General features: G+C 39.9%; 1 protein-coding gene across 1 annotated transcript in view; it reads right to left on the bottom strand.

Moving 5' to 3' along the window:
- The window catches only part of LOC118336869 (potassium voltage-gated channel subfamily H member 5-like), a 32,896-nt gene that overhangs the window by 12,734 nt on the left and 8,768 nt on the right, over positions 1-11,394 (bottom strand). Inside the window, exons 3-4 of the mRNA XM_035673628.1 lie at positions 7,776-7,882; positions 5,724-5,852 (exon numbers count right to left, since the gene is read on the bottom strand). Coding sequence (XP_035529521.1) covers positions 5,724-5,852; positions 7,776-7,882 — 236 coding nt within the window. The remainder of the gene's footprint in view (positions 1-5,723; positions 5,853-7,775; positions 7,883-11,394) is intronic.

Genomic DNA, 11,394 nt, shown 5'->3' with positions numbered 1-11,394 from the left:
TCACAAACACATTTTACTGTTTACCTGGAATACCAGATAGTGTGTGACCAGGCGAGCTGCAATGGTTTCCTGCTACGGACGAGTCAAAACTGTGCAGCCAATGAGCGTCGATCAACTCGAACTCGAGGCTTCAAAACTGCACTACACAAACCAATGGGTGACCCCACGATAGGTTCACACTTGCTGCAAATGTTTGCTTTAGCAGGACTTTTAATGGCATAGTTTTCTATTATGGTATTATTCCTTTTACTGAAGGTCTGAAGGGCTCTGTCTATACCACTTATTCAGTCGCTGTGGTTGCATAACTCACTGTATAGTGTGCATGCATTAAATATCAGCGAACCATTTGCAGGGAAAACGAGCCAATGTGCTCTTTTCATTATGAAGTAAAATGGAGGAATTTGTCTTGGTGTAAATACGTACTGACAGCTCACAGGCTTCCACCGAACATGCTGACACATAAAGGACGAAAGGACCTCAACAAAAGAGCATGAGCAGAAACTGCAGGACAAGTAAATAAGAGGTCTTTTTCACGGTTAATAGTAATGCTCCCGCTACGGTTCCTCCACACACACAAGAATACTAGTTGATGTATCAGACTGGAGCACAATGGAAGTGGAAATAAAAAAATAACGGGAGCAGAACTGGTGCACGCGCCACCAAAGTGAATTCTGAAATTTTCAACCTACAGTTACTGCAGAACATGACAAATACAGGCATCTGACACACAACTGTCCAAATTTAACATCTTTCTTTAACATTTATTAGTATGGGCGGGTTTCCCTTTGTGTTGAATTGAATTGAATTGTTGTTCAGGGTTAGCTTTCAAACCAGGGTTTTTGACATTAAAGGAAAGTGGGAGCAGCAGAGTTCAGGTACTGTGTGTCACTAAGGTTATCACATGTTTGGTTTAATTAACTCAACAGCTCCTCCGAGGTCCAGATACATTAAGACAGCATTCATGTTGATTTACATGTTTGTTGCTCAGAGATAGGAACGTCGTCCTTTTCAAACAAACCACTGCAGATCTAAAGTTACCTTTACATGCACCTAACGTGTGAACAGGTACTGTGGTCATTCACTGTGTTTGTAGTGAATTAACCGTCACCTACCTTTACAGTTCAGTGTGACAGGATTCCCAAGTGTCCTGGAAATATATGGACAACATGGAAATTTAGAGACAAGTTTTCCAGTCATGGAAACACCTGGAAATTGATTAAATGACCAAAAAATGCAAGAAAAGTTTAATTGAATTTTACCCCCTCATTCAGAAGGATCATCTGGGTGTGTATTTAGTTTCAAAATCCTCGTCTATTGGTTGAATAAGCTGCATGAAAACTGGAGTTAAATGATGATTCCATATATTATATATGTATTCTATGACGGTTTAATAACCAGGTTCTTCTAAAATGTTTTCCGGTTTAACGCCTGAGGCATCTGTGTTGTTGCCTTGGCGCTCTTCACTTATTCTGATCAGCTGTCTACCTGAGATGATGTCTCGCCAGCGGCTGAGGTAACTGCTTTGTCAGCACCTGTAAAAGCTTCACAGATGGCGAACAGAGAACACCGCAATGAAACAACATGATGCTCAACATTTCTAACAGTTTTGCTCTGCCACTTGTTTATCTTCACTCCTGTTTCTGTTGTCACTGCTTCCCTACATTGACAATGCTCACAGCAGCCTGACTGTAATAGCCGCAACCAGTGGCCATACACAGAGCAATCAGAAATGTTCTGATTTCAATGAAAAGGCACCTATTAAATTTGGGATGATGTCAATGCTCTCCACGTGTTGGATGGTTGGATAAAATGGGATAAAAATGGGTATTTTTAAGCCAGACGGGGGCATGAAGACCACAGGGTGCAGATAACACATTTACAGTCTGTTTTGTTATTTTAAGTTGAGGATGGATATCTTTAGCGGACCGGGATCTCTCTACCGCTCAGCTGACGCTAACAAGTTGTGGCGTGCCGAGCCACGGGAGCAGCCAGAGTCGGAGCCAAGAGCAAGTGTAGGTCTGCAGCACGAGCGAACTCAGCTGCCAACGCCCGCGGCGGCGAATTTCCCTCCCTCACAAACGGCCTCTCCCACCCCTCTAATAACCAGGCGGGTTAAACTGAAGCCCACAGTACGCCGCTCTGAGGATGATGCTGCATCCTCCAACCAGCCGTACTGTACTAGAATACACCGCAGTGTACTGGCTGGCTTCGGTCTGGCTGCAGCACGTCAGTCAAACCACCAATGGCAATGTGGAGCCTTGTTGTTGATGAATCAGAAGCCACATTGGGAACTAAAACAGCTTAAACTAATATATGACTTTTTAAACTGACAACAAAACGATCAGGTTGGGTCGGTTTCCGGTCCGGTCTACAAGCTTAACCAGTTTGATTTTATGCAAACTGACTGTACTGGGATTCGTTATTATGAGATGCTCTGGCAAAATAAAAAGAGACGAGAAGCAGCTCTCAGTGATGTCAACCCAATGTGACATTCACCAGAACAGCCAGCTCACTAATGGTTAAAACTATAAACCTGCACAAAAATGACAATTTCCAACGTAAGCCAGACACATTACAAACACGAACAAAAGTAACATTTGCATTGTTGAACATTAAAAAAAGCTAATTTAACAAATACTATTACTACTAATAAAACGAATAATACACATCGCAACTGAGCAGCACGGTGTTGCCGAATCTTCACAGTAACTAGCTAACTTTGTGTTACTGAAAAGTTAATTAACAATGACCCTATAATTTTCCCTTGTCAATATGACTCTAATATAACCCTGTGCTCACTCGCTCTGTTTTCTATGTTAGCAACGTAGCTAGCCAGCTTCTGTTTGGCTGTTTGTCCAGCTTCTGTTCTATTTGATCCCCTCTCTTTCTTAAAGAGTGAACTAACCTCTCAAAACACTTTTTTCATTTAAAAAACCTATCAATGTGTATTTCCTAATGTTGTTAATGGATTCACCTACAAATCTTAACATTTTCGCACAAAGTATTTGAATTCTACACATTATGGTATAAATATAATAACACTTCCTATAAAACAAACTAACTTCTCGACTCTGCAGACTTGCAGCCTGCAACGTAGCTTGACAGTCACAGAAATAGCCTCTCTGAGCCACTAGCTTAGCTAACACTACAACACAGGTAACAGACATAGACGTTTACATACGGGTCATGAATGTGATTCTAGTGACCAGCGTGTGAATAGAGAGTCTGACAGCAGCTGCTCGTTGCTCAGTTAGCTCTGACTACCGGCAGCTGAGTGATTCTCCTGTGCTGTGCTGATAGGGAGGTAGCTAGCAGAATATGGGTGTTTTGTCACACTTTAATAAGGCTTTTATTGTGAAACATTTGCAGGAACGTGTTGTGGAAAACTCATTGACTTGGGCTCTCATTATGTGACACCTAGTGGTAAAATTCAGTATTACCTGCATGGTCATTTTTGCCTTAATATCGAACCGGTTGGACACTTTCTACATTGATTCAACCGTAGTTCCAAGAAGGCTCATGTAGGTGACGTTCTTTGTGTTGTTTTGTTTCTGATACTCTGACTGAACTGTGGTTGCCGGACCTCTGGTGGCTTTTTTTTTTTTTTAAGTGACGGGGTGATTACAGAACTAAATCTGAAGTTTGTCACATCATCAGCAGGAGCAGCTAACTGGCAAAGACGTGAGCGCACTGATGTGACAATACTAGTTCCACTCAAACTGTAATTGCATGTTCAACCCATGTTATTCATGTGTCGCAGAGCACACATAATGAATGAATAAACAAATTGCAACGGGGGGGAACCTCACTGCATGTGTTCACACGTGTTTACATGTGTGTGTAGATTAAAAAGGGGGAAGGGTGAGGGATCCTTGTCAAAGGGCAAACACACCCGCTCAGCTTCGCCGAGAGCGACTCCCGGGGCAGGAAGCTGACACTGCGCATCAGTCAGGGCACAGAGGACAACACCGCCACCCACATCTCCTGTGATTCCTGACAGCATCACAGCCTCCTCAAACGCAACCTGACAGCTCGAGACGTTCCTGCATCGCAGGGAAACAAGACTTGACTCGCTCTTTTTCATCCAGCTGCAGCTTTGGATGAAAAAAAGGACGGAGAAAAGAGATTGGTGGCAATGCAAAATTGTCCTAAGATTTCTCAGCGGGAGAGAAAGGACAGAAGAGGAAAGAAGAAGAAGAGACAAAGTAGTGCAAGAACGCATATAAAAAAGGAGGAGCACGAGGAGGTGGAGGAAGAAGAAGGCTTAAAACATAAGAGACGAAGGAGGAGAGTGAAAAGAGTAACAAGAAGGGAATAAAAAGAAAAGGAGGAGGAGGAGGGGATGACACACAGTCAGAGCATGAAAAGGAAGGGGGAAGTTGTTTTTTTACTGATCTGTATGTACATATATTTTACACTTCCTTTGGCAATGTAAACATCTGTTTTTGCCACATGACAAAATTGGATCTTTGAATTGAACTGAAAGAACAAGTCTGACACAAAACAGGAGGAGGAAGAGAAGAATCTCTGGATGTGATGGAGAAGACCAGACTGCAGGTTTGCAGCCATGCTAGCAGCTCTGTGAGGCTGCACTGGGGCTGAGACACCAGCCGACATGAACTATTGTGTTTTTCATATACATTATTAATTCTCACACTTTCTGTCTTTCTCCCTTCAGAAGCCATAAAAAGGTCACAGCCACCATTTTTATCAATCATTAACAATGATACTAGAACCAAAAGTAGATTTTTAGGAAATAAAGGTCAGTACGATTGCATCATACCACTTTCACTTTGACTCTTATTCTTTCACCTTAGTTTCACTTTGTGTCCCCCCTACAGTGGTTCCATGCAGTTTGAGAAACATTGGTTTAGTGTGAGTAAAAGCCATTAAAATCATGATGATTGTGTATTTCTGTACCAAACAAACATGTTTTCTAACATCTGGAGAACAGGATTTTGTAGTACAGGACATCTCTGCAGCTCTACAGTGATTTCCACTGACATTATAATGCTGTTTCGTCACACGTTTTACATTTATATAGAAAACTGCAGCTTCTGTGATTTGGATATTGCACTGAATTGTGCAGCTCTACGTGCTAGTATGCTAAAATTAGCTAATTATCACTAAACACACGGTAAAGCTGAGGCTGATGGGATTGTCATTCATTTTGCAGTTATTTCATCAAAGTATTAAGCATAAAGAAAAGAGAGGATAAAGAGGAAGGTTGAGACTGAGAAGAACATGAAGATGAAAAAGGAGAACAATAAAAACCCGGAGAATGAAAAACATCAAGAGAAAGAACAAGAAGTTGAAGGAGGAGGAGGAGGAGGATGAAGAAACGTAATTATATGTCCTATCAGAAGCCAACTGGCGTTACATTACGCACCGGGGCATCCAGCCATGTACCCATTTGCTTCCCACTCACACATTTTGTCACATGTCATCCCCCGTATCGCTCCCTCTCTCCTGTAACTCCTCACTGTATACTATCTAACAAAACAGGAACACCATAAAAAAGATTTTTTTTCTGGTGGCTCGGCACAATAAGCTGCACGTCATGTCCTCAAAACATCAGGTTTTTCTTTTTTTTTTTAATTCTACTGTGAATCATCTCATAATAATTTTCAAAAAAGCAGAGAGACATTGTTGTTTGTGCAGAGATGTTTTTTGGGAGGCGTCCCTGAGGAAAAGCACCTGCCTGCTTGCAGTGAAACACTCACCTTTTGTGGTTTCGTCTTCGATGGGCTGCTTGAAGAGGGTGATGTCCTTAAAGGTGCAGAGGAACAGGACCACCTTGTCGTTCTCGTTCCTGATGGGAGCCACTTGCATGTAGAACCACACTGGACTTCCTGCAGAGACATCAGAAAATCTTAGTTTGTGTCCTCATAATCAGGTCTATAACTAATATTTTATATTGTTCAGTCTATAAACAGTGGGAGGAACAGTGAAGACTGTCCATTATCATTTCCCAGAGCCCAAGATGACATCTTTAGATGTCAGGACAGAAGTCAAAAACTCAGTTTATAATGATATAAATCAGAGATAAGTAGCAAATCCTCCACTTTGTGAGTCTGGGAGGAGAGAATGGTTGCTGTTTATTATTGCCGTTTCAAATTACTGTGTCTATTGATTAAGTGTTAATCGTTTGAGCCCTTTTCAAAACCCCAAACTATATGGTAATTCTAAAGTCGCACAAGCATTTAAAAACAGCAAAAATCTTGATTTAAAAAAACAAACAAAAAAACAATTAATTTCCATAAAAATCACTGGAATTTATTTTTGCTGCCAAATCTTTCATGTTGCGTTCAACTTTGAACAACTCTGACACCCAAATCTGCGCTTTAGTAAACTGCTGCACAATAGAGGAAGCATTTGCAGACAGTTATGAGACATGAGTCAACAATACAAATACGCTTCTTTAATAAAGTGACTCTCCAACCAAAACCTTAATTAATTCACATCATCCTAAGTGTAATGTTCAACTGTCCACATACTTTTGGCCATATAACAGCAGCTACGGCATGAGCTACCGCTGTGGTTTAACGCTAGGTGTCTGTTGCTTGAAAACAGCGATGGCAGCAGCTAAAGATGATAACGTAGACACTGCTAGCATCAGTTATATCAGAACTGTATTTCTTTATTGATGAAGAGCAAAGAACAACACTGAAGGCTTCACTTCGCAGACCCTACTGTCAATGGTTAGTCTATTACCAGAAACAAAACAAGCTGAAAAAGCCCAAAGAACAAAATATATAAATATTTAAATACACAAATGTATTTTAATATTTGGTAATAATGAAATTATGCATAATGTGAGCTGACTGTAACCATGGAATTAATTATTCTGGTGATGAAAAGCTCTATTACTTTGTGCATTGCATTGTGGCACAACTAATGAACAGTCCAGCAGTTTTAATCTGCATATTGACATTTTTGAGTTCACTTTCCACTATAAGAACGCTGCATACTCAATAGTATGTGGTTTGGAATTGGGACGCAGCTCTAGTATCCTATTTATAAAGAATCTTCTTTAATTAACTGACATTTTGAGACGAACATAATGAAATTGAGTAATTACAGTACTGAGCTGTCCCCTGTTGTACCCAATAATCTTCATAAGAACAATTTGATCCTCACTGTCCATGAACATGATGTTTAAATTACCCCATATTCAAACACACGTGTCCTTTTAACAACTTAATGTTAAGGTCATCACTTTAAAGGGGACTCAGTGTTCTTTCTGTAGAGAAAACCCTCGAACCGGCTGAGGTTTCTGTGACTTTATTACCTCCTTGTGCACTTTCAGGCGAAGCCAAAGTTCAGCAAAGTTGCATACACCTTAATATCATAATTTCTCTGGATACAAGTTGTTCGTAGCCATCATCCATCTCATTTATATCCAGCCTCTATAAAAAAAGGCCCCACTCTGCTGATTTGTCAGCAAATTTGAACCACTTTAAAATTGATTTTTTTTTTTTACTGTTTCTCCCTCTGAGCCTCGTGCTCCTCCACCTCGCGTTTTGCTCTCGTAGGTCATCACTCTCTGAAGACAGGAACATTTGGAACTATTTTTCTCTACACACTTTGTCCATTGTGCTCCTCACCAGCGCCGCTGAGGGGGATTTACTGCTCACTCGACTGCTGCTATAATCACGATGTTTGATTAGCAGGAACCGCTGATCCAGACGTGAGGATATACAGTTATGAATAATTCTCCCAGAGTTACAAAACAGATGACATAATGTCAAGTAATGAAGTAAGTGAGCACTCACTGTTCTTTCTGTACAGTAGGATTTCGAAGCAGTTGGACTCATAGTTGTCGAACGTCTGCCTGACTTTGTCGATGGTCTTCTTGTCCGTCAGCTCTCCGTACATAAAACTGGAAAGGAAACAGCCGGTATGAGAAACAGCAGCGATCAATACTGACCCTGACCCTTTGCCCCCTGTGTTATAGTATATCACATATGTTTGTAATGGCATCGTCGATCTGTTATCTTACCATAAAGTGCCCATTAAGTTTAATGTTTGGTTTTTATGGAGTAAAGTGATGCAGCGGCAGCATTAATTTTGCTCACAGTGAAGGATTGTGGATTATTTTTGGATTGGTGCAGCCTGCATTTCCTGGCATGGTTGTAATTATTCCTTAAAGGGCTGAGGACATTTTAATCTGTGCTAATATAATTAGTCTGAGTGATTACTTTCTTTCCCAACAGCTGCAGTGTCTTCAAGGACTGATACACACAGAGGTGACAATACACACTGAAAATAAGCCATCAGTTAAGCTAACGGTATGTTTTCTCCTTGTAGATCATGTTTTATACTATATTTTGGGTGTTTTATCACTTAATAACATCTAGAAAAAGCCTAAACTAAGTGTTCTTTCTGCTAATGTAACAGCCTACCGTGTTTGTGGCTAACATAGCTGGTTTAAAAATGGATGAGGAATCCAAATATGGTTGCTCATTGACCGCAGGTGCATATACCGAAAATGGTCCTCGCTCTTCCGAGCATCAGTGCTCATAAAGCGAAAACATCTGGCACTAAATTAATTTCTTGATATGACTGTAGGTGGCTTTTAAATATTCATTTACCTGATGGTTTAAACTGCAATATTCAGGAAATGCTAATCTTACAAGTACTAAATGTCTTTCAAGTCACCCGATGATCGCATAAAACATCACAAATGTATTTGTGTAAAGCTTATTACTCACAGCCATATGAAAGATACATCTTAAGCTTAATAACTCACTACTGGGACATTGTATATTTGAAGTGAAAAGTTATTTAAAAAGGAGGGAGAAGATCAAATAAACAAGTATTTACAGGAAACAGGAACTGCTGGCTGAGAGAGCGTACCAAGAGGAGAGGGAGAGACCCCGAAGCTTTTGGATCTATCAATCAATCAAACTTTATTTGTAAAGCACCTTTCATAAAGTATAGTGCAGTTCAAAGTGCTTCACAGACAATGGACAAGACGATAATAAGACAGTAAAAATTAAATAAAGTAGAATACAAAGAAAAAAATGAAAATAAAATACATTACAATTGATTGTACAGGTATAACAATAGGATTTAATAAAAGCTATACTATAAAACTGAATAACATAAATTAAGAAAGCATGCAGAAATGACAAATAAATGACAGAATGACAAAATAATAAGGATATATCTTATAAGGACACAGTTTAAATAAATTAACAATTATACTTAAAAAACAAAATACTAAGAGATAATTGAGTAAAAAATGGTAAATAATGTCTAAAAACCATCCCTAGTTAAAAGCTGGGCTGAAGAAGAGGTGGGTTTTCACTGCATTCATTCCCATTCAGGCTGCACAAATTACAATATAATATAGTATATTTGTCACTAAATTTGTCATTAGTCGCTTTTTATATATAAAGTCTGAAAATTCGCTAAAAATGAACCCAGTTGGCAACACTGGTCCCAATCCTAGAAGGTCAAATTTAATTTAAATTAAATTAAAATAAAATAAAATAAAAAAATACATAATCTGGACATAAACATAAAAAAGCACCTCCACTCAGCTTTAATTGTTTAATTGTGGATTGTAAAAATAAAACTGGCATTAACCATGTAGATTAATATATTGATTGAACAGCAGAGACTGCAGTCGCAGCAGGGAGAGCAAACAGGTGAGGTAGCTTTAATATCCTTCAGCTAACATGCTAATGGGTTGAGAGAAAAGGCCGTTAACAGATCCCAGTGAAATAATTGGATGACAACTGAGAGGTGGAGCCCCAGAGAGATGATAAAATTAGAATGATAATTGTCTTCCTGCTTGAACTTGCACTTAAAGTTTCTTTCCATATTTAAATTTCAAACTTATTAACAGTAATTTAAATGGAAATTTGGGGGTTTGGGGATTTTGGGACACTGTGACAAAGTAAGAGGGGCTCAGCATTAATGAATAAAAGTAATACTGCCTATAGTATCTATACAGCAGCAGTGGTTCCTCAGCACAAGTTGAACATGTCTATGAGTTGTGAGCAGTTCCACCAAAGACTTAAAGAAGTAAATAACACAAAACAATGTTTTTTCTTCTTTACTATCACATTAATCATCTTGTGACCTTTCAAAAGTTGTATATATTAAAATATTTTACATTAATACATCAGCAAACAACAGAGTCACATGGTGTCTCTCTCCCTCTGCCTGTGTTGTATCGCAGGCCGCTCTCTGTTGGTTTGTTTCCATTAGCGTTGCTCCGGACTTGAAACTGTGTTTTTATCACATAACGGACGGGTGAATTTAAGGATTCTATTTTCCACCAAAACAAGAGTTTCAGAGGTGATTTGTTGGAAACACTAACAGAGACGGTTTTGGTGAGTTTTATTTAGTTTGTGTCCACTTTGAATGAAGTTACGATGTTATGATTATAAGGTAAAATAAGTGTTTTTCTCCCTGGAGTCTGGTGTCTTGTATTGCAGTCAAAAGATCAAAAACGACTCTCCCAAAATGGAACCAGGCCCCATTAACAAGCCACCATCTTCCATCACTTTGGCAGCAGTCTGTAAGTTTAAGCTGTCAGTGGGCTCTTCTATCCTCTCAGTGTCACGTCTGAGTGGATTGTCGGCCACCACCACCACCACGCCGCCACCACCTCAGCCCAGAGCAGCAGGGAGTGGATGGATAAATCTCTGTGCCCCTATTCTCACTCAGCTCGGTGTACAAGGGAGCCGTTTTTAGCCGGCGGCTGGTCAAGGCCGTCACCCCCGGTCGGATGTGAGAGGCGCCTGAGGACAGGAGTCGTCCTTTGGAGTCAAATTTTAAAACGTCTTGACTGACAGGCGAGCAAGACACCGTCCTCGAGCAGGACCGGGCAGAGCTCCCCTGGCAGCTCTAAATTGGATTCATTTCAGTGTCTTGCTGAGCGGTGTGCCATCTCTTCCTCGCTCTCTCTCTCTCTTTTAGTGCGAGTGGAAATGCCAGATGCATTGATTTGCATGTTTTTGTTTTTTTGCAGTGTTACTCTGCTGAGCTCTACACTTTTGATATCAGAGCAACTCTCAAGCTGTAGACGAAGTTGGTATCATGTAAACAGCTCTCCAGAGCAGCACTGTGCTGTTTTAATGATCACTACAGCAGGACAGAAGCAGGAAGGCACAAAAACGGTCACTTTTTAATATCTCTCTCTCTCTCTCTCAATAATGGATGAAACTGAATAAAAAACGACATATTGAGAGAGCACTTTGAAAAGGACATGCTTTTAGTTTTAAAAACAATGACTCATGGCTACTCTGCTGTGGTTTTAACTCATAAAGACTGCTGTTGAAAACAAATATTGGTTTTTATGAGTTCTGCTTAAACAGAAGCATTTAAACCATTAAAAACACATTCGTTTTTTAAGAAAAAAATGTATTATTATTATTA

The sequence above is a fragment of the Morone saxatilis genome, unplaced genomic scaffold, assembly GCF_004916995.1.
Source record: "Morone saxatilis isolate NCDOM2014 unplaced genomic scaffold, NCSU_SB_2.0 Contig3, whole genome shotgun sequence".
NCBI lineage: Eukaryota > Metazoa > Chordata > Actinopteri > Moronidae > Morone > Morone saxatilis.
This window is presented reverse-complemented; position numbering and strand designations above follow the sequence as displayed.